The following is a 24,025-nucleotide window of genomic DNA, read 5'->3' as shown; positions in this document are numbered from 1 at the left end:
TTGGGGAGACTGGACGCCTCCTGGCAGAGCGCTTTAGGGAACATCTCCGGGACACCCGCACCAATCAACCACATCGCCCTGTGGCCCAACATTTGAACTCCCCCTCCCACTCTGCCGAGGACATGGAGGTCCTGGGCTTCCTTCACCGCTGCTCCCTCACCACCAGACGCCTGGAGGAAGAACGCCTCATCTTCCGCCTCGGAACACTTCAACCCCAGGGCATCAATGTGGACTTCAACAGTTTCCTCATTTCCCCTTCCCCCACTTCACCCTAATTCCAAACTTCCAGCTCAGCACTGTCCCCATGACTCTGGACCAAATGTGTACATGCTACTACCCAGAAACAAACTAATGATCAAAAAGGGATATATGAGGATAGGTAAATTACTACCACCATTGGTAAAAATAAACAAATCTAATATTTGAAGGTTACTAAAATACCCTCATCATTTGGTAAGGAAATCACAATGAAGTATTAATTATTCCTGCACAGTTCTAAATTTCAATTAAATAGTAATTTCTTACCTTTACATGAAATTCACCATCCAGCAGAATATTTTGTGCCTTCAGATCATGATGCAGTAATGGTGGGTTCATGTTGTGAAGAAAATTCACTCCCAGTGCAATTTCATACAATATGCGAAGTCTCAGTGACCAAGGAAGTGTTGGATATATATCTTTCTGCATCAGGAAGTGTACAAGTCTGTATTAGACCAGAATTAATCTGCAAAACTAATTTATTATTCACTTGACTGTACAGAATCTAACACCAAGAAGTTTAAACAGGGAAGCCTGTTAATAGTTAGCTCACCCTCACAGCATCTAAGTACTAAAATGTTTGATTGTAAAAATACAGTTGAAAGATTATTCAATATTGATTAACATAGGTATGTATTGCACCTCCAAGATTCATTGTTGCTGGTACACAGGAGTTTTTCCAAGAACTTTTCAGGCTTGCGGGATTGAAAGGCTGACTCTGTTCTTTGTTTGTATTTCTCATTTTTGCATTTGTCAAAAAGGGCTGATATACAATTTGTTCCCAAATTCCAGCCAATAAAGGAGGAATATAGAAGTGTATTTCCTCTACAAGTTATCCAGCATAATAATAAATTGAACAGTGCAGGACAGAGGAGGAGGATACTCGTTCCTCTGCTAAACAGTTGCTTGGTCTGTTGTAACATCTAGATTTTCATAGCCCCTATGTTTTAAATTTAGGTGCTCTATCAAAATGAAATTTTGGTAGCTTTTTTTGTTGTTATGAAAAGATTTTATGGTAGTCAATCAATCAAAAGATTGCACAAGTTATTTAGAATCTAGAGGAATTCTAAAAAAAGATTAAAGCAGATAGTCTAAAGAGAAAGATTACCTAATGAACTGTCTAATTAACTCGGCCATTCATTTAGTTAACAGCAAGTGATAATCCAGTCACAAGATTAAATAAGTTAGATATAAACATTCAATAGCCAACATTTAAATTCACTTCTGATTAAAAAGATTAAATGCCAAATTTCTCATAAATTAGCAGATTATGTTGTACAGATTTAATAAGTTTTCACACTTCTGAATTTGCATGACTGCATTTTAAAAGTTTAAAATTGGCTGTAAATTGCTTCATGGCTTCCTGAGGTCATGAAGGGAGTTAGTGTGCAAATCTTTTAAAATTATTCCTTTCTGATGTTTGTTACAAGGAATTTTGTGAACAATGTGTGAAGAGTAACGAGGATAGCAAAATATAAAAAGAATGCTGGAGAAACTCAGAAGGTCTGGTAGTAATTGTAGAGAGAGAAAAACAGTAGAGAGAGAGTGAGTCAGGCGTCAGACCAGACTCGAAACATTAACTCTCTGTTTCTCTCTCCACAGATGCTGCCAGACCTGTTGAGTTTCTCTAGCATTCTGCGTATTTATTTCATATTTTAAGCATTCACAGTATTTTGGCTTTAAACAAGGATAGCAACATCTATAAATCAATCACAATACCTGGTAAAGAAGTTGGTCCAAAGACCCATTGCTCATGTATTCCGTGACAATCCCCATAAATTCAGGTTCATTGCAAATACCATAAATTTGGATTATATGGGAAAATCTGGCTCTGTGCAAAACCTCTGCTTCCTTCATCAGACTATTCCTTTCCCTTTGGGGTTTAAAAAAAGGAAAACAAAATATTCAACGATTTATATGAAGCATTTTTGGCACTTTTAAGACAGAAAGAGGGGAGGGGAAAGTCAGGAATGACGGATCATTGCTGCATGGAGTAATGTTTGTGGTGCAATGAGTTGTTTCACTGACAATTATGCGGCCATATTGAAAATATTTTTAAAGACTTACTGATTACAGTGACGCTTAAAGCACAAAACATTTCAGCACAAAGTACCCCATAAATGTTGAAGATGGATGACTACTTTTTTCAAAAGGTGAGATTTTTAATAATTCAAATAATCATGGTAACAGAAATGACTTGCCCACTTGTATTACCACCACGTGATTACAGCACACTTTGTAAATCTGTAGACAAGATACAAGAAGCAGAAATCTAAAAGCATCACTACACAAATGTCTGCATTATTGATAGTAATTCTACAGGATAGGTTGACTTGCAAAATATCTTGGAAGTATTCCAATATTTCAATCTGGAATGAAAATAGTTCTACAGAATGTACTGCCAACAAATAGAATTAATTTGATATTTCTCAGAAAGGCTTGGGCCAAATGGAAGTTGTTTGGCAATACAGCAAAATTTATTCAGCACATGTAATCATCTCCCTCCAAATCAGAAAGTACTTGTTCAAGCAACATTCTGAGCAGATAATCTAGTATCACTGTTTTCAAATGATTGTATAGCCGCCTCAAACAATAGATTTTAGTGTGACTTGATCACGTACAGTTTATTATCTTATAATCACTGCAGTAGACTCTCAGGGGCAGGATGCCATTTCATACTAATATTTATATGCAGAAACCATTTCACACTTTGCACCTTGTAATCATGTATATGAATAAAAAAAACTGCATGCATTATTTAAGGGTCAACATATAAATAGTAATCAGCCAGACAATTCACCAAATAGTGCACATCAAGTTATAATTAACCAAGTAATTACTTATGATTAAGTCTGGATTTCAAAGGATAAGTTCACAATAGCAATTTGCTGCAGCCAAATCCATGTTTTGCATGATCATCAAACAAGATATTCTGCAGTGAACTCAGCAACACCTCTAACTTTCTGACATCACAAAAGATCAGGACAGACAATAGATAATTGTACAAAGTCAGATGAGAAACTGCACTGCAAAAGAAACATTGTTCCTTTGACTACCTGAGGACACTATCCACACAGAATCCAGTATGAACAACCCAGCAAATAAATTAATCAAGGAGGGTTCTGAGGAAGGGTCACTGGACCGAAAACATTAAATCTGACTTCTCTCCACAGATACTGCCAGTTCTGTTGAGGTTTTCCATCAATTGCTGTTTTTGTTCCTGATTTCCAACATCTGCAGTTCTTTTAGTTTTTTTAAGTAAAGTTGACCAATTCAGAAATTAGACAGACATGGTCAGAGAGACATTTGCAGGCCAGTCACATACTGCGTGCTCCCAAGGCAGAAGGTGAAACAATCCTTGTCAAAGAAACCTGAAGTACTGCAACTTTGTATTGGCCTGATCACCTGACTGAAGTTAGGAAAGTCTGTCTGGTATCATTAATTTTAAGAAAAAAGGGGAAAAAAAGTACATTTATCTATATCCTTTGCCTTATGATTATGCCTCTGTGTTGATTGAACTACAGGGCAACCTCAATTATCCAGACGACACAGGCGGGGAGTATTTTGTTCAGATAACACTGTTTACCCAAGCACCGTGACTTTGAGATATTGTTCTGATAATTCAAAATTTGGATAATTGACGTTCAGGTAACTGAGGTTGTACTGTATTTACAATCTATATGAACAAACTGGATGAAAGGACTGAATATAAGTATTTCAAATCAACTTGTTCAGATATATTGAAACACGTTGATCCCAAACTTTCTGGTCCAGAGGCAAGGACAATACCACTGTGCCACAAGACCCTCAGGGACCGAATGTGTGCGTAGTGATTTTAACGAGGTCAGTCAGGTGGACCCCATAGAGTATGGGTTCCCTGACTGGACCAAATTAACAGCCCCAATCAGGGAGCCCTGACAGACAGATATAAACAAGAGTGTATAAAATAAGCACTACCGCACTTAGGTGGTAGTGTGGGGGTAAAGAAAGAAAAAAATTTTAAAAACAAAGGAAAAAAAAATAAACAGAGCATTAAAAGCAAAAAAAAAGAAAAAAAAAAGAAAAAAAAATTAAAAAAATATAAACAAGAGTGTATGCCTGGTGGTGGAAATTGAATAAAGATTCGTGCACTTTGTGTCTCTCACTGTGTCTCACACCTGCGCACACACACACACACCATGGGTGCTGGGGATAAAATAAGCACTACCACAGTTAGGCAGTAGTGTGGGGGTTAAAAAAAAAACGAAAAAAAAAAAACAGGAAATTTCCTGGTGGAAAAAAAAATAAACAAGAGTGTAGCAGGGCAGCGGTAGACGTCCAGTACGTGGCCACCGCCATCCGACGCCTTAAAACGGCGGTGCTCGGACCCGACGTAGTGCACCAGTTGGAGGATGCTCAGGTGTGCAGTGGGATCCCGTCCGCGCTCACCCCAGCCCGGACGGAATTTCACATTGGCCCCAAGGTCCCGTACGTCCCGCGGGAGCCTGTGCCCCACAACCTGAGCCGCCTCCGAAATTTTAATTTTGTTTTGTTTAGGGATATAAAAAGAAGAGCCCTGTACAGACTGCTGCTGCACACCATCCACCTCTTCTCCCTCATCCACCGTCCGGACACGCCTTGGCGTGCCCATTTGCCACTGGGCGGTGGGGATCCCCAGTGGAGGGCTCTCTACGCGGGAGTCCTCCCCCTTTCTCTCGGGGATCTGGGGTGGAGGGTGTTGCACGCAGCAGTCCCCTGCAACCGCAGATTGCGGTGGTTCACGGACTCCCAGCCCAACTGCTTGTTCTGTGGTGCTGTGGAGTCCGTGGACCATGTATATATTGGGTGTGGGCGTTTGCACTCCCTTTTTGATTTCCTTAAAAACCTTCTCCTCTGTTTTTGGCTGCACTTCAGTCCCACGCTCCTGATCTTTGGGCACCCGGTACGGAGGAAGGAGGGCAGGTCTGAAGACCTCCTCGTGGGTCTGCTCCTGGGCCTGGCCAAACTGGCCATCAACAGGTCCAGGCAGCGGGCCGTGGAGGGGGTCGTTAGGGCCGACTGCCTGCCCCTCTTCCGCGGTTACGTTAGAGCCCGGGTGTCCTTGGAGAAGGAGCACGCGGTGTCGACCAACACCCTGGAGTTGTTCAGGGAGAGGTGGGCGCCACAAGGAGTGGAGTGCATCATTTCTCCCTCCAACTCTATTTTGATTTAGTCCCTACCCTCCCCTTCACTGTTTTGATCACACAGCACTGCCCTTTGATGTGAAGGGCAGTGTTTGTCACTGGCCACCCGGGTGTTTTCCTATCTTCCTGGTGGTGGAATTTGAATAAAGATTGGTGCACTTTGTGTCTTTCACTGTGTCTCCCACCTGCGCACACACACACCATGAAAAAAAAGAAGAAAAAAAAACAAACAGGAGATCTCCCCCTTCACTGTTTTGATCACACAGCACTGCCCTTTGATAAAAAAAATAAATAAATGGGACATTAGAGGTGGGCGCCGCAGGGAATGGAGTAAAAAAAAGTTAAAAAAAAAAACAAGAGTGTATAAAATAAGCACTACCACACTTAGGTGGTAGTGTGGGGGTAAAGAAAGAAAAAAATTTAAAAAACAAAGGAAAAAAAAAACAGAGCATTAAAAGCAAAAAAAATTAAAAAAAATATAAACAAGAGTGTATGCCTGGTGGTGGAAATTGAATAAAGATTTGTGCACTTTGTGTCTCTCACTGTGTCTCACACCTGCACACACACACACACACACACACACACCATGAGTGCTGGGGATAAAATAAGCACTACCACAGTTAGGCAGTAGTGTGGGGGTTAAAAAAAAAAAACAGGAAATTTCCTGGTGGAAAAAAAAATAAACAAGAGTGTAGCAGGGCAGCGGTAGACGTCCAGTATGTGGCCACCGCCATACGATGCCTTAAAACGGCGGTGCTCGGACCCGACGTAGTGCCCCAGTTGGAGGACGCTCAGGTGTGCAGTGGGATCCCGTCCGCGCTCACCCCAGCCCAGACGGAATTTCACATTGGCCCCAAGGTCCCGTACTTCCCGCGGGAGCCTGTGCCCCACAACCTGAGCCGCCTCCGAAATTTTAATTTTGTTTCGTTTAAGGAGGTGAAAAGAAGGGCCCTGTATAGACTGCTGCTGCACACCGTCCACCTCTTCTCCCTCATCCACCATCCGGACACGCCTTGGCGTGCCCATTTGCCACCGGGCGGTGGGGATCCCCAGTGGAGGGCTCTCTACGCGGGAGTCCTCCCCCTTTCTCTCAGGGATCTGGGGTGGAGGGTGCTGCACTCAGCAGTCCCCTGCAACTGCAGATTGCAGTGGTTCACGGACTCCCAGCCCAACTGCTTGTTCTGTGGCGCTGTGGAGTCCGTGGACCACATATATATTGGGTGTGGGCGTTTGCACTCCCTTTTTGATTTTCTGAAAAACCTCCTCCTCTACTTTTGGTTGCACTTCAGTCCCACGTTCCTGATCTTCGGGCACCTGGTACGGAGGAGGGAGGGCAGGTCTGAAGACCTCCTCGTGGGTCTGCTCCTGGCCAAACTGGCCATCAACAGGTCCAGGCAGCGGGCCGTGGAGGGGGTCGTTAGGGCTGACTGCCTGCCCCTCTTCCGCGGTTACGTTAGGCCCCGGGTGTCCTTGGAGAAGGAGCACGCGGTGTCGACCAACACCCTGGAGTTGTTCAGGGAGAGGTGGGCGCCGCAGGGAGTGGAGTGCATTATTTCTCCCTCCAACTCTATTTTGATTTAGTCCCTACCCTCCCCTTCACTGTTTTGATCACACAGCATCGCCCTTTGATGTGAAGGGCAGTGCTTGTCACTGGCCACCCGGGTGTTTTCCTATCTTCCTGGTGGTGGAAATTGAATAAAGATTCGTGCACTTTGTGTCTCTCACTGTGTCTCACACCTGCACACACACACCATGGGTGCTAGGGAAAAATAAGCATTACCGCAGGTGTGTCAGAGGCTCTGCTCACTGTTAAAAAGATAAACAAGAGTGTAGGCGGTAGTGTGGGGGTAATTAAGCGAGGGGGAAAAAAACGGAATGTCAAATACTCTGTTCACTCTGAAAGCTGGCTCTGAGGGAGTATCAGTATGAAGGACTTTCCACAAAGGTTGACTTGGTGAGGGATAACAGTTTCTGTGGAGTTATTTCCACGGTGTTGAGAGAGAAGTACACTCCTGAAGAAAACGAAAAAGAAATAAGAAAAGAAAAAACAACAAAAATAAACAGGAGTGTCAGAGGATCTGTTCACTCAGAGCCTGCTCTGAGGAAGCCAGACTAGTGTCAAGTACTAGGCACGTGTAAATAAAGTGTGACTGGGAGATGGGATACTGGCCTCTGGAGTTATTTCAGTATGTTTAATACATTTGCTGATGACACAAAGATACATAGGAAAGTAGTTTATGAGGCGTTCATACGATGATTGCAAAAGGATATAGGCAGTTTAAGGTGGTTAGTGGACAAAAAAAAACAATTGGCAGGTAGACTATGATATGGGAAAATATGAACTTATCCACTACGGATGTTGCCTAATATGAAGGGAAGGTCCTTTGAGGAAAAGCTGAGGGACTTGAGGCTGTTTTCATTACAGACAAGGTTGAGAGGTGACTTAATTGAGACAAGATAACTAGAGGGTTGGATAGGATGGACAGTGAGAGCCTTTTTCTTCAGATGGTAATGGTTAGCATTAAATTGAGGGGCGATAGATATAGGACAGATGTCAGAGGTAGTTTCTTTACTCAGAGTAGGAGGGGCACGGAATGCACTGCCTGCAACAGTAGTAGACTTGCCAACTTTAAGGGCATTTAAATAGTCATTAGATAAACATATGGATAAAAATAGAATAGTGTAGGATAGATGGCCTTCAGATTGCGTCAACCTGTGGAACCAACATCAAGGGCTGAAGGGTCTGTACTGTGCTGTAATATTCTATGTTCTATGGTCGAAGAATGAAAAAGCAGTATACTATTTAAATATAACTCAGATGTACAGAGGGATCAGTGTCCTGGTACATGAATCATAATATTTTCTTCTTTATTTTTTCCATGGATGCATGCATTGCTGGCCAGACCAGCATTTGTCATCCTTAACTGCACTTGAATTGAATGACTTGATGGGCCATTTCAGAGTCAACCACATTACTGAGGATCTGAAGACACATGTAGGCCACATCAGATTAGTATGGCAGATTTCTTTCCTCACAGGATTGTAGGGAACTCTAGGTCTCCTTCCACATTGGGGAAATGAAGTGCAGACTAGGTGACTGCTTCTCAGAACAGCTGTATTGTGTACGTATGAAATACCCCAGCTTTCACACACCACCAAGTTCCCTCACTAACATTGCTGTTCCATCCGCTTTGGGCATACTCATTCATTTAATTATTGCATTCTGTTTCTCATCGTAGTGTAGGAAAGTAATTCTAACCTTACAGTGGTGCTAATAAAGGGGATTGAAACATCTCAGTTCAGGGAGTGGTTCTGGGGTTTTAGTGAACTGTGTAGCTTGGATCCACCCAGATCATTTGCTTAATAACTGAGCAATCAACCACAAAACACATTTCTACATTTAACCAATGAGTTCTCCCAACAAACATAGGAATTTCCCCACAACTCATCTCAGCTGGAAACATCACCATGAATTATAAAGAAAAAGGGAAATGATGGGGATTTCTCTTTGGTTTCTGTATAATCTGTCCACAGCTAATAATATGGATTCAGCTCACCTCAAAATTTTGGTGAAAGGCATTGGAGTGTGTGTTGTGAAAATGAAATGAATAAAAATAGCTACAAACTAGGATCAATAATTTGCATTTTTTTTAAAGAAATGATTCTTTTTCTAATAATGACTAGTGAAGTGAAATGGAATGAAGCAAATGTGAAAACTAGTTGGAGTGTTTCACAGGGTCACAGAATGCTTACAGTAAATAGGAGGACAATCAGACCATTATATTTGCTGGCTGTCTAATTTACTTGGTGCCAATCCTCCACCATTTCCCATAATCCTGCACGCTTTTCCTTTTCAAGTAATAATATAATTCCCTTTTAAATTCGTCATTCAATATATTCCAGATTGTAATCACTGTAGTCAATGTTTTGTGAAAAATCAATTTCTTTAAATTTGTGCCCTCTTATTCTCAATTCTTCCAACTGAAGTGTTCTTCCTCATCAACTCTACCCACAACTCTTGTGATTTTACATACATCTATTCCATCTCTTTTCAATAAGCAGCTGTAGGATAAATCTTTTTAGGAAGAGTGAACAGCTAGAGGTCACTGCTCAGAGAGTGACATAGCTGAAAAGGGATGAGGAGGTGACTGAATGAAGAGTTTAGGGAGTAGCCAAGTACTGAAAAGCAAGACCTCTAATGCAATAATTTCAGGGTTAGATCCAGGACCAGGTGCTGAGTACAGAAAAAGGAAGATAGAACAAATGGTGTAGGCCAAAGGTTTTAGATTTCTTAGGCAGTTGGAAATTGTGTAATGAGTTATGCATTAGCAGGACTGGGACTAAATATCCTCAAGTGGAGATTTACTAGTGTTTTTGGGGAGCATTTAAACCAGGAGAATGGAAACCAGAAATGGAATTCGGTTATGAGAAACACAAACCTGGTTATGAGAATTGGAAAGGCTGTAGAGGAAAGTTAAAGACACAAGAAACAAAACACCAATGCGCAGGCAAGTGTCACAGGACAGAATGATTCTGTATTAATATTTGGAATAGGCGGGTTGTCTTCTGAAGAAATGTCGGACAGGCCCAGTTTGCATTGTGAGGTTTGGAAAGGTAAGAGACAACTTGATTGAAACTCAAGATCCAGAGGGTGCTTGATAGGGAGACAGACCATAGAAATGATACAGCACTGAAAGGGGCCATTTGGCCATCTTGTCCATGCTGACCCAGATATGGAGAAGACATTTACACTTTTAGGTGAATTTGGAGCTAGGATGGGACTTTAAAAATAAGAAACCACTTGAGGGGGATTATTTTCTCAGAACAGCACTGGAGTACAGATGTAGAGAGCGAGCGAGAGAGAGCGAGCGAGCCTCAAATATTCTGTACAGTTTTGGTGCCTTTGCCCAAATAAAGATGTACTGTTGCAGCAGAAAAAAATCTTAGGATACACTGTCCTAATAGAAGAGGATGAAAACACTGGGTTTATATTCTCTAGAGATTAGAAGGATGAGAGGTGATTTTAATGAAACATATGAAATTCCTAAAAAAAGGGACAGACAGGGAGCTAGTTAGAGCTGCATGAGGATGAATTTCTTTACTTGGGGAGGTAATGGCCTACTGGTATTATTGGTGGACTATTAAGCCAGAGACTCAAATAACGTTCTGGGGACCCGGGTTCGAATTCCGCCAAGGCAGTCAGTAGAATTTGAATTTAATTAAAAAGAAATCTGGAATTAAGAGGCTAATGATGACCATGAATCCATTGTCGATTGTTGGAAAAACCCATCTGGGTCGCCAATGCCCTCTAGGGAAGGAAACTGCCATTCTTATCTGGCTTGGCCTACATGCGACTCCAGACCCACAGCAATGCAGTTGACTTCTCAGGCAATTGGGTTTGGGTAATAAATGCTGCTGAGCCAGGGACGCCTTCACTCCATGAAGGATTTTTTAAAAAACTCAATAAAGTACTGATTCTTTGGTATTCTCCACATCAGATGGCCACTGGAGTTTCATCATTGAGTATATTCAAGATAGCATCTAGAAATCTGGTGATCAATAATGACACCAAGGGGATTTCATCGCAAATTTATGAGTGGTTGATAATTAGCCTAGATCTATAATGGCTGAGGCAGCTTGAAGGACTGAAAGGCTTATTCCTGCTCCTTTGTTCTTCTTTCTTTTCTCGAACAGAAACAGTTCCAATCTTTCCACATAATTTAAATTCATCATCCCTGCAACTATTCGAAAGAATTGTATTCTAAATAAGCTTGGCCTCAGTAAAAGGTGTTCACCCCAACACCTTTAACACTGGCATCCATCAAATACTAAAAAAAATTGTCCAGATATGTTTTGCCCACTAAAAGAAGCACAAAAAAAGCACAGAAGTGCCTATTACACACCTATGATCAACAAAGTGACACTGTGTTTGTATGGTTCTTATGTAGCAACAATCTGCTTGCCAATGCTCAGTTTGGGTTCCACCAAGTTCATTCTGATCTTGGTCCAAACATGGACCAAAGAGCTGAACTCAAGAGGGGAGAGTGATTGCCCTTGACATCAAAAGCAGCATTTGGAGATGTATGACATTCAGGAACTTGAGCAAAATTCCACTTGCTGGAGTCATATCCAAAACAAAGGAGATGGTTGTTCTTAATGGAGGCCAGTAATCTTAGCAGAAATTCCTCAGATTAGTGGCCCGCCTATCTAAGTCGCATCATTAACGACCTTCCCTCCATCATAAAATGTCAGAAAGTGGTGTGTTTTTGACTGATTATCTTGTATACTGTACCAGACGCATCTCCTCAGCTACTGAAGTAGTCTGTATCCATTGGCAGCAAAGCCTGCACAACATTTTGACTTAGGCTGACAAGTGGCAAGTAACATTTGTTCTAAACAAGTGCTATGCAATGACCATCTCCAAAAGAAGAAGAGAATTTCCCTTTAATTATCAAAGGCATTTCCATTGTTGATTGTCCAATTATCAACATTCTAGGGATTACTATTGACCAGAAACTGGACCAATTATATTAATTCTGTGGCAGCAAGAGCAGGCCAGAGGCCAGGAATTCTGCAGTGAGTAACTCACCACCAATAATGATCCCTGCCCCCAAATCCCACAATGTCTGTTCACCACCTACAGGTACAATTCAGGATTGTGATGGAATATTTTCCATTTGCTTGATGGCTGCAGCACCTATCCACTCCACCTTATCACCTTCACCCCTACCTTCATCTACCTAACACATTCTCAGCTACTTTCCCCCTCCAGCCCTCCTCCCATTTAACTGTCAGCCCCCTTGGGTCACCCCCTCATTTCTGATGAAGAGCTTTTGCTTGAAACATTGACTCTCCTGCTCCTTGGATGCCGTCTGACTGGCTGTGCTTTTCCAGCACAACATTCTTGACGGCTGCAGCTCCAACTCAAGAAGCTCAACAAATTCCACAACAACTTGACTGACATCCTGTGCATCACCTTCAACATTCACTCCCTTCACCACTGACATACACTGGCAATAGTATGTACCACATACAAGATGCACTGCTGTACCTCACCAATGCTCCATGAACAGCCCCATCGAAATTCATGACTTCTATCACATACAAAGAGTAGGGCAGCAGGTGCATAAGAACACCACACATCTATAAGTTCTCTTTCAAGCCACACACACCATCCTGACCTGGAAATACATTTCTAAGAGTTGCTGGATCAAAATCCTGGTACTTCCAAATAGTATTATGGGTTTACCTACACCCCAAGGACTGAATTCATTCAAGAAGTGGAGGTGATAGCGTTGGACTGCAGTAGACAAAAAGTTAAAAAAAAAAAATCATAACATCACAGCTTGTACTTCCAAATAAACCTGTTGGACTATAAACCAGGTGCTGTGTGATTTTTAACATCAAAGGCAGCTCACCACTTTCACGATGTTATTAAGGATGAACAACAAATGATCGTCATACCAACAACAGGCACACACCCGAAGAAAAAAAGTTTGTTAGAACAAGTCTTGGTGGCAAATTTTGCCTTAGGATGTTCCTAAGAAGCGACTTGGAATCTTTTGTATTTATTTCACATCCTAAAACAATAAAGTTTTATTATTGGCTGAAAGAAAGGACACGAGATTTATAAAATCCACCTAAACAGACAGATGATGTTTCAGATTAAATGACACTAGAATGCAAGGAATCATTATTTGTGAACACTAAATACATCTCTCAATACTGCATTCACCTGTTATCTTAGTTGATGTGCTAATGCTAGACCAAGCTGATCATCTTCAATGCAAAGTTTTGCCAACCACTTAGAAACTAAAACCTTTAAAGCTCTGGTCGTAAATCCTAGAAAGACCACGCTCTAAGCAAGTCTTACATGTATACAGGCAATTTAAGTTAATTTTCACAGCAGGAAATTCACCTCATCTAGAAAAGACAAGATAATCTATAATGGAACATACCAATTATATTCTTCTTATTGTAAACAGAAGGTAAAATGTCAGGTGTGAGCCAAGAGAACCACACAGTGGAACCTCGATTATCCGAATTCTGATTATCCGAAGATCTCGAGGTCATGATAGAAACATCACATCAAATACGTGTTTCCAACAGTGATCACATCTTTTGTTCACAGCGATTAAAAAGGCACCTTCTCCAAATGACTGACTGCCCACCCTTCCTCTTTCCCCACACTTTCCCTGGAGTTCGACATAGAGGTGACCCTAAAACCCCCATCCCCAGATAATCTCTCCAACATTGTCCTGCACAGGGCAAAGTTCTAACCTGCCAAAAAATTGCAGTAAAAAAAAAGTGTGAGCGGTGGCTGTGTGTGCGTGCACGCGCGCGCCATATTTGCAGACTCACCCCACAAAGGCAGCACAGCTGCAGCAGCCGTCTTGATATTGGTGTACAGTCCAGCTGCCCTGGAGACAGTTCTGGGGGCGGGGCCTCGCACGCTGTGCTGCCTTGTCTCTTGAACGAGGAGCAGCCTTTAAAAACTCCGAGCCCCAGACGAAAGGCATTTAAAAATCGATTAACCGAATAATCGATTATCCGAACGAAATAGTGCCCGCCCATCACGTTTGGATAATCGAGGTTCTCCTGTATTTACAATTTGGTGCCCAGACAGACAGACTTATTTAATGTAAAAGCATGTCAATAATGTATGAGAATAAAAGACATAGCCACTTTTCAAAACATTCAAATGTCAAATATTTTCAACTTCTCACATCCAAAGCAGAAGATTCCAAATTGACCCCCTTTACAGATTTGAAGGTTGCAATCTCAACTGATGCTGCAAAACATTATCGTTAGAATGATACACACTTGGAGGTGCCACCTTGCAGACAAACTCCATCATTAAACTCACAGGGCTTAGAAAAACATCCAACCACAATCGTATTAGCAGGATCTAGTATTACTGCTGAACCAACATTTCTCTCAACTACTGTCAGCACTTTTGTTTGGAAACTGCCAACTGTACTTATCAATGTAACACTAGTGGCTATAACTCACCCAAGAATGCAATAAGATCCTTTCTTTAATATTTGTTAAGCTGGGAAAAGCAAATGGAAAGCTTCTTTTTAAAAAAAACTGCTACATAAACATCTACACAACCACCAAGAAAAATAATGATCATTTACACAAAAACACTTTTCCCAGAAGTATGCATCTTTACTTATTTTTTGGCAAGGTGCGGTTGGGAGGAAGAAATATAAAGGGTAGAAACTATGATGAGTTTTTGTTTGATACAGTGATTGTTGAAGCTGTGATTGTTGGAGCTAGAAGGTTAACTTCGATCTCTGCATTTGATTACTTGCCACCCAAACTACACAAAAACAAAATTCATGGTGCTTCTTTTTTTTTTAAATAAAAAGATTAAAGACCTTCAGTTAATCACGATTTGACATTCCCAGTGGTTTTAAATCTCAGGTTAACAAAGTGGGATTACAGGACTTGTCTGAAGTGCAGAAACTGGGAGAGAAGGATCTTTCAACTTAATATTCCTGCTTAGTAACATCAAAAGATAAACAATATAACAATCAATGTATAATAATATCAAACAAGTTCCCATAAAACCACAGAAAACATCTCGGTTATATACACCCATCACGACATGACTCTCCATTTAACACATTGGTTTCTTTAAAGAATTACTGATGCAGAAATTCTACCATTTCTTGGTATTCATCCAATAACAAAATTAGCAGTAGTTGTGTTTAAGTTTGCTTACCTGAATACTGATAAGCCCATATTTAGCAGAACATAAATAGATTCTTGTCTGCAGGTCAAATCATTACACACGATTTCCATTGAAATTCTAAACATTTTCCTTTGTGATCCACCTCTAATCATTGACACCAGCTTTTCTGATATCTATCCTGGTCACTTTGCCATGTACCATGACATACATGTCCTCAGTCCCTCTCTCAGCAGCAACAACTTTAGTCCAGGACTCAGCATTCAAATCTACACCTTGCAATCAATGCATAACAAAAAAAACTGTTCTTTTTGCCTGCAGCCAAAAAGTACCATTAGCTTAAACAACAGCCAACCTCCTAATCATACTTTCTCTGCACTTGCTGTAATTTCCTCCACCCAATCTCAAGTTTGCAGTATTTTTATAAATCTTTATCTGATCTTTCCTTTGCTGACCCCGAATAAAACAATGATCCATTCAATCCTTAATTCTGCCTTACACTTCCGCACCTATTTGTTTTTAAACAGGCTGCTTCCCCTACCTACTGGGGTAATTGTTCTTGACTCTGCTTTGAATTCTTATCTCAGCCCTCCTCCCTTCTTAAATATTTCTTTGAATCATTTCAGTTTTTCCAATAATACACTCTGATTTCTCTCCAGACTTGTAAGCTTTTTTCCTTCAAGTCTAATCTCAGCACTGTCAACAAATCTAAGAGATTTATGCTCTGTGTTAGAAATTACTTAGTAATTTCCTCTTAAGGTCTTCCCTCCACCACTGCAACTGCCCCAAGCTTATAATCTCCTGCCTGTACACACCCTGCTTCCACATAAACCAATGGAAGAGTGATGGAAAGGGTCAGTTAAAAGTTAAAATAAACATAATTGGTAAAACAAAGCAACTTAAGGAGGGAATTCCTCAAGAAACAAGCCGAGGTGAAGTAAGGCATGGTTGTCAATGGTGGAACTGGGAGATCAATAGGATAGAGAGTTAAAATATTTGCCTGCAGTTCAGTAGACCTACAGAAAAGATACAGCATGGAAAGAAGCCATACAGGACACCACCTCTCTTCTGGTTTAACAAACTGGAACACCCCCTCCATCTCCCCAACATTCTAAATGCACGTTCCAGCACTTGGTCCACAGCCTTGTAGGTTCAGATACAAGACCCAAGGTTTCTCTTCAATGAGCGAGGGTTTCCTCCTCAACCACCATTTGGGCAGAAAATGCCAGACACCCACCACCCACAGGGTGAAAACGATTTCCCTTATACCCCCTCTAATCCTTCTAATCATTCAACTGACCTCTCCGCTACACCGCAATTACGTCACCTCTCGGACTCCTCTGTTCCATGCCTCTCAATACCCAAATGCTTATTATGTATTCTCATTTTGTTTGCCCTGCCCAAATGAATAACCTCATATTTCTTCAGGTTGAATTCCATTTGCCACCTTTCCACTCTAATCAAACCATTGATATCATCCTGCAGTGGACAGCCATCCTTCTTTACCGTCAACTATCCAGCTGGGTTTTGTATCGTCTGAAAATTTCCAATCATGCCTTTCCATATTTAAGTCATTAATGAAAACCACAAACAGGAAGGAACCCAAAGCAGAGTCCTGTGAAACATCGTTGGAAACAAGGTAGTCTGAAACAGTAGCAAAGAAATGGAGATGATGTCAAGGACAGAAAACACTGCACTCCTTGCTACTGCCTGACCTTGCTTTTTCAAATGCTTGCTGAGAAAGTTGTGTCAGAAGAGGTTAGACTATTTGAATGCGGATTTTTTTTTTTCCCGTCAGCCAGTAGATGAACTTCACTGATTTGAACACCAACTGAGAATCCCACTGCAAGAGACCTGTTTAAATCTGAAGGCTGCACCTTGGGAGTGCTATTGCTGCACAATGGAAAATTAATCATAGAGTCTGACAAGCTCATGCAAAGGAATGGTGCTAGTGGAACCAAAGTGCAACTAACACAGAAAAGATCAAGTTTCAAAAAAAAAATATGCACAATGCATGTGTATCAGAAGAATGCTGCAAAGTACCCCAAGGTCTTGCCTCTCCTCTCCCTTCCCGTGTCCTCACGCTTAACAGTCCATGCAATGCCAGTTGAGCACTTTGGATGCATTCCCAAATTCCAGATTTGCAAATACAAGGCACTGACACAAAAAAAATGATATTCTACCTTTTAGTCACAAGTTACTATTTACATTTTCACTTATTGTATTATTCGCTACTCCTAGATGTTCTACACTCAGAGGAGATATTAAAATGTGTGACACTTTCCAATTCTATTACCAAAGTTCAGAGCTTAAATACATCCTTCCAAAAGATTCTATGATTTATAATTTGGGGAGAAACTAAAGAGTCTTCAGACGACAAAACAAGAAGGACAGCTATTGAGCTGTTATTGTTCATAAAACAAAGCATAAACCTTCACCCTTGTATCCTATACTATTAATCATTTCTGATGGTTCTTGCTGAAGCGTTGTACTGCACTATTCAGTTACGGCAGTGAAAACACTCATTAAGCGTATCAATTCTGGTATGTTACAAGTAAACAAACATGACCAAATGCATGTTAACAGCTGTAAATATCCCTGCTGTAGATGGAGTTAATTTGCAGTAATGGAAGCAGAGTTTACCCATAATCACGGAGTATGAATGAAAATGCTCTGTAAAATGTAATCATTAAAGTGGAGTTTCATTCTGAGTAAGGACAACCTCCTCATCATTGACATGAAATTGATGGTCACTTTTGTGTTGTTAATAAAACTTTGGGTCTTTCGCCCCCCCCCCCCCCCCAAAAAAAACCCAGCTTGAATCATTAGACAAATATTATCCTCTTGGGACTCAAAAATGAACAGCATGATATAGTCTGACAACTATCCAAGATTTAGGAATACATCTTTTTTCTTCCATGTACTTCTAATGTCTTACACAAGAAAATAATACAATCAAGATTTGTTGTAAATGTTTCTGTAAAATCTTCATTCTTGCAGTGAACAACCATCTTTAACATAAAGAAGCAAAGATAAACAGTTTGCAAAGATAAACAGTTTGACTCCAGACTGGTCAAAAAAAACTAACGAAAAGTTAGTTTGATTTCTAACAGTCAAGGAAAAAGTACATTTTCCTAATTTTTGTTTTGTCACCTGAAGATTTTTTTTAGTTTAAGAGAAATCTGAAAAAGCATTCCAATTAACATTGAATTATGATTCAGGAAGAACCATCAGAAACAATTAATAACACAGGATTCAAAGTTGAAGTTTTATACTTCCAACTTCCATCTGAACTAATACAGCTCAATAGCTGTCCTTTTTGTTTTGACTCCTGAAGACTCTTCAGTTTTAGAGAAATCTGAAAAAAACATTCCAATTAACTTTGAATTATGGCACAAACCAACTGGTTAATGCATTGTCCTGTGCAAAGGAAATCGTGAATTCCAAATACTGATCATGATACCTTTGGATCCAACTTCAAATCAGTTGATTTTCCAAACTCTGACCTCATTCGCTACTGAGGGAGCAAAGTAGCGAATATACTTATAACTTCAATGGTTAGTTTAGAATGACTCAAGGGAATGTGGGTTAGCAATCCAGAGACTCAGGCTTGAAATCCTGCAATGGCAGCTGATGAAATGTAAAATTCAATTCATAAATTTGAAACATGCAAAGACAATAATGGTGACCTTGAGAATGATCAACAATTGTTTTAAAATCCAATTGGCTCACCAACCTCGTTGTGGGAAGAAAAGCTACCATCTTCACCTGGTCTTTCTTATATGTGAATCCCGACTATCATATCTACCTGCGACTTCACTTTCAAGGAGCTATGAACCTGCACACCAAGGTCTTTTTGTTCAGCAACACTCCCTCGGACCTTACCATTAAATGTATAAGTCCTGCAAAGATTTGCTTTCCCAAAATGCAGCATATCGCATTTATCTAAATTAAACTCCATCTGTCACTTCTCAGCCCATTGGCTCATCTGATCAAGATCCTGTTGTAATCAGAGGTAACCTTCTTCACGGTCCACCACACCTCCAATTTTGGTGTCATCTACAAACTTACTAACTATACCTCTTATGCTCACATCCAAATCATTTATATAAATGATGAAAAGTAGTGGACCCAGCACCAGTGGCACTCCACTGGCCACAGGCTGCCAGTCTGAAAACCAACCCTCTAACACTACTCTCTGTCTTCTACCTTTGAGCCAGTTCTGTATCCAAATGGCTAGTTCTCCCTGTATTCCATGAGCTCTAACCTTGCTCACCGGTCTCCCAGATTCCCTGTATTCCATGAGCTCTTTGTTACTTCTTCAAAAAAAAATTCAATCAAGTTTGTGAGACATAATTTCCTCACGCACAAAGCCACGTTGACTATCCCTAATCAGTCCTTGCCTTTCCATATACATGTACATCCTGTCCCTCAGAATTCCCTCCAACAACTTGCCCACCACCGACGTCAAGCTTACTGGTCTATAGTTCCCTAGCTTGTCCTTACCACCCTTCTTAAACCGTGGTACCACGTTAGCCAGCCAATCTCCAGCCTTCCAGCACCTCACTTGTGATTATCGATGATACAAATATCTCAGTAAGAGGCCCAGCAATCAATTCCCTGGCTACCCACAGAGTTCGAGGGTACACCTGATCAGGTTCTGGGGAATTATCCACTTATGCGTTTCAAGATATCCAGCACTTTCTCCTCTCTAATATGGATATTTTTCAAGATGTCACCATCTATTTCCCTACATTCTATGTCTTCCATATCTTTTTCCACAGTAAATAATGATGCAAAATACTTGTTTAGTATTTCCCCCATCTCCTGCGGCTCCACACAAAGGTCGCCTTACTGATCTTTGAGGGGCCCTATCCTCTCCCTTGTTACCCTTTTGTCCTTAATGTATTTGTAAAAACCCTTTGGATTCTCCTTAATTCTATTTGCCAAAGCTACCTCATGTCCCCTTTTTGCCCTCCTGATTTCCCTCTTAATAATACTCCTACTGTCTTTATACTCTAAGGATTCACTCGATTTATCCTGGCTATACCTGACATATGCTTTCTTCTTTTTCTTGAACAAACCTGCAATTTCTTTAGTCATCCAGCATTCCCTATATCTAGCAGCCTTTCCTTTCACCCAAACAGGAATACGTTGTCTCTGACCTCTCGGTCTCATTTCTGAAGGCTTCCCATTTTCCAGCCGTCCCTTTATCAGTGAACATCTGCCCCAATCAGCTTTTGAAAGTTCTTGCCTAATACTGTCAAAATTGGCCTTTCTCCAATCTGGAACTTCAACTTTTAGATCTGGTCTATCCTTTTCCATCACTATTTTAAAACTAATAGAATTATAGTCACTGGCCCCAAAGTGCTTCCTCATTGACACCTCATTCACCTCCCCTGCCTTATTTGCCAAGAGTAGGTCAAGTTCAAGTTCTGCACTTTCTCTAGTTGGTACATCCACATACTGAATCAGAAAATTTTCTTATACACACTTAAATTCCTCTCCATCTAAACCCCTTAACACTATGACACACCCAGTTGTGATTTCACATGAAATTGACGTGGCATCTTACAAATCACAACTTTTAAAATTCTTGACCATCTCATTCTATAGTGGCTCATGCATCACAAACCATGCACCGGAAAATTAAGGTTTGCATAAATTGACTTCCTATTTCAAACAATTCACAGAATCACAGTGCAGAAGGAAGGAATTCGGCTCACTGTGCCTGTACCAACTCTATTACCAGCTCCTGCCTTCTTCCCATATTCCTGAACACCATTACTATCCAAAAGATCCAACCAATGCCCTCTCAAATGGCCCAATTGAACCTGCCTGCAGCACACTTCCAAGCAATACATTCCAAGCCATAACTACTCAACTTTTGAATCATTCTCATTTGACTTCTCTCTCATTCTGGTTTCTCTTAGAGGTAGAAATAGCTTTAACCCATCTACTGTGTCTGGCTCACCAATGATTTTGAAACTCTCAACCAGATCTTTTCTCAGCCGTCTCTCAAGGGAGAACAGTTCCAATATCTTCAATCCAACTTCATGGCTGATATTTTTCATTCCTGGAACCATTCTAGTCTCATCGCGTCTGCTCTCTCTCCAGTTCATAAACATCATCCCTATAATGTGAAACCCACAATACTTTGGCTGAGGTCTAACAAGTGTCTTGTACAAGTTCAACGTCACCTCTCTGCTCTTGTATTCTATGTAAATATTCCAGAAAACCTGGAACCCTAGTTTGTTTTATTGAAAAAATATACTTTATTTCTAAAAAAAATCATCTAGAAGAAGTATAGACAAAGGGTCCTATAACAGTTCTGTACAGTCTTTGCAAAAAAAAAAAAGCAAACATCATATTGGAATTTGACATTCCTCAGAGCTTCCCTCCAGTTGCATAACAAAGACCTATTCTATTCACACATGAAACTATTTACATTAATTTTGAGGTAACAAGAGGGTCTTTCTGGCAACTGAACAGACAGTCATTATACTTTGGCAAAAAGACGGTGGACTTCCTGCACTGCTGGGGCAAGTAGGTGCCCCAAGTTTCAGTGCACCCCTCAGCATATAGTCTTGGGCCTTGGCACATGCCAGTCTGTAACACTCTGTTAAGGTCAACTCTACACTGGAAGACCAACTAGTTTTGGGCAGACCAAAGAGTATATTTCACAGAGTTGATGGCCCTCCTTGCACAGTCAGTATTTGTCCCAATGGGCATTCTGGAGAATAGCTCATATAACAGAGTCTTGCGTCACAGAGCTGCTTGGGATGAATCTCGACAAAAACCAAAAACTCTCTCCAGACCTTCATTGCATAGATACATTCCAAAAGATGATGTGTGACATTCTCTGTCCTTCTGTCCACCACTTTACCGATCACCTGGGGTGAGGTGCAATGGCTCAGAGTCAGGGTATACGTGACAGATCTCACAGGTAGTGCCCTTCTTACCAACAGCCATCTTGGTGCTTGTTGGAAAGTTCTGGCATAGCATTCGGTCAAGTGACTTTGACAGTCTGTTCAGGGAACCATGCGACAGGATCAACTTTCGCCTTTTCCTGCAATGTGCTGACCATTTTCTGATAGACTTGTGGTCAAAGGTATTTTCCTTTGCAATTGTTTCCATGAGATACAGATGATGCAAAACAGTCCAACTACTTGGAACATCCCATGGCAACGAGACCAGGGCCCAATCCATATCTCCAGGGACAATTCAAACATCAGTAGGCAGTGACATTTGGTATTTGCATACCGTGGGTCTATATATAGCTTGATGCAGCTATGCACACACATGGGTCATCAGGATGAGGGCAGCATTGGTTACATCCATTCCCTCTCCTTTATCCAGAGCTTTGTACATGGTGTCCCTGTGGACATGATCTATCTTTGGCCTCCAGACAAAATGGAGGATTGCTGGGGTGACTGCTAAGTCATACATTCTGTGAATGGGCCAGACGTGCAATACATACTACAGTACCAAGAGTACCTTACCTGATGAAATGGATAGGGAGTGGTGCTCCAATCTGCCCAGTTCCTATCTCACCTTGGTGCTACACTTCCCCCAAGTTTTTGCACATACTCTGGCCCCTCCAAACCACATTCCCAGCACCTTCAGGTAATCTGCCCTGGCAGGGCATAAAGGATTAGTTGGCCCAGTTCAAAAAGGAAATGGCCTCAATATAGCCCCGATTCACCTTGGCTCCCAAGGCCAGTTCAAACTGGTTGCAGATGCTCATGAGTCTGTGTGCTGACAACAGATCGGAGTAGAAAATGGTGTCGTCATCCATGTGCAGGCAGGCTTTGATCTGCAACTTACTGCTGCCTGGGGTAGTCACCTCTTTCAGGCTCACATCCTTCCTAATGGATTCGGCAAAGGTCCCATACAACATACAAATAAGGCAGGACACAGTGGGCAATCCTGCCTGACTCCTGATCTGGTGGGAAGCTTGCTGGTTCCCACTTGTTGATTGAGACGATTCTACTGATGTTGGTGCAGAGCAGTTGGATCCAACTGTGGATTCCCTCCCCAAAGCTCATTTTGGCTAGCACATCCCACATGCAGTTGCGCAATATACTATCAAAGCCTTCACCTGGTCCAGGCTGACACAGGAGTTGGCCTGGACATAGTCAATCTTATCTCAGACGAGCACAATGCTCTCAGAGATCTTCCTGCCCAGTACAGCACATGATTTAGTTGGTTGAATCACTGATCCCTAGAGCAGAAAGTCTAGAACACTGTTATTCACTGCTCTCACATCCTTCAATGTACATAGAAACCCAAATCTCTCAACTCCTGGGCCTCTTTTAGAAACATAAACCCTATGTTATGTCCTTCTGACCAAGCTGCATCACCACACGCTTCTCTGCTTCCTTATCAACACGTGATGAGTAAAGATATTACACAAAATATCAAGACTCGTGCCCTCTCAAGTATCATCAATAGCATACCCTTCACCCACTGGAGAGTCGAACTGTAGACACTTGACTGCCACGGTCATCCTCCAGTCGCTGTGCTGTGCTCTAAATACCACGCCATAGCTTCCTTTGCTGATATAATGCAGGTCCACCAACTTCTGATAGGGAACCACATCTAGGATTGACGAGATACTGGAGAAACTGCTCCCCCTGGAACACTCCATAACTTTAAAAATACTGTTTACTGCTCTATCTCTCTCCGATTCCGTCTCAGTACAGATTCTGATGTTTGTCCATTGCTGGAGGACGAGGTGGGGTCAGCTGCAGAAGAAACTAGACATTTTCACAGGAGAACGCCCCCTCCCGCATAACTCAATCTGGAACACACGCTGCCGGCTCGGTGTCTCAGCGAGAAGCTATGAATGCCTTGGCAGAGAGAGACAGCGAGCTGTTTTCTCAGTCACTTCCTCACAGGAACTCCC

At 41.5% G+C, this 24,025-nt stretch overlaps 1 protein-coding gene across 5 annotated transcripts in view; it reads right to left on the bottom strand.

Moving 5' to 3' along the window:
- Nucleotides 1-23,971, bottom strand: part of ripk2 (receptor-interacting serine-threonine kinase 2) — a 51,386-nt gene extending 27,415 nt beyond the window's left edge. The window contains exons 1-3 of one of the 5 annotated variants that reach the window (XM_087986522.1): nt 23,577-23,971; nt 1,978-2,131; nt 526-681 (exon numbers count right to left, since the gene is read on the bottom strand). In XM_087986522.1, coding sequence (XP_087842648.1) covers nt 526-681; nt 1,978-2,131; nt 23,577-23,767 — 501 coding nt within the window. In that variant the 5' untranslated portion in view covers nt 23,768-23,971. Of the gene's footprint in view, nt 1-525; nt 682-1,977; nt 2,132-15,150; nt 15,289-23,576 lie in introns of those variants that run through there. The other 4 variants (XM_087986519.1, XM_087986520.1, XM_087986523.1 and 1 more) reach the window with 4 other exon arrangements.
- Between the last annotated feature and the right edge of the window lie 54 nt (nt 23,972-24,025).

The sequence above is a fragment of the Chiloscyllium plagiosum genome, unplaced genomic scaffold, assembly GCF_037043375.1.
Source record: "Chiloscyllium plagiosum isolate Xiang-an unplaced genomic scaffold, Cpla_swu_hap1 HiC_scaffold_4, whole genome shotgun sequence".
NCBI lineage: Eukaryota > Metazoa > Chordata > Chondrichthyes > Orectolobiformes > Hemiscylliidae > Chiloscyllium > Chiloscyllium plagiosum.
The sequence above is the reverse complement of the archived record's forward strand: the minus strand, read 5'-3'. Positions and strand labels throughout refer to the sequence as shown.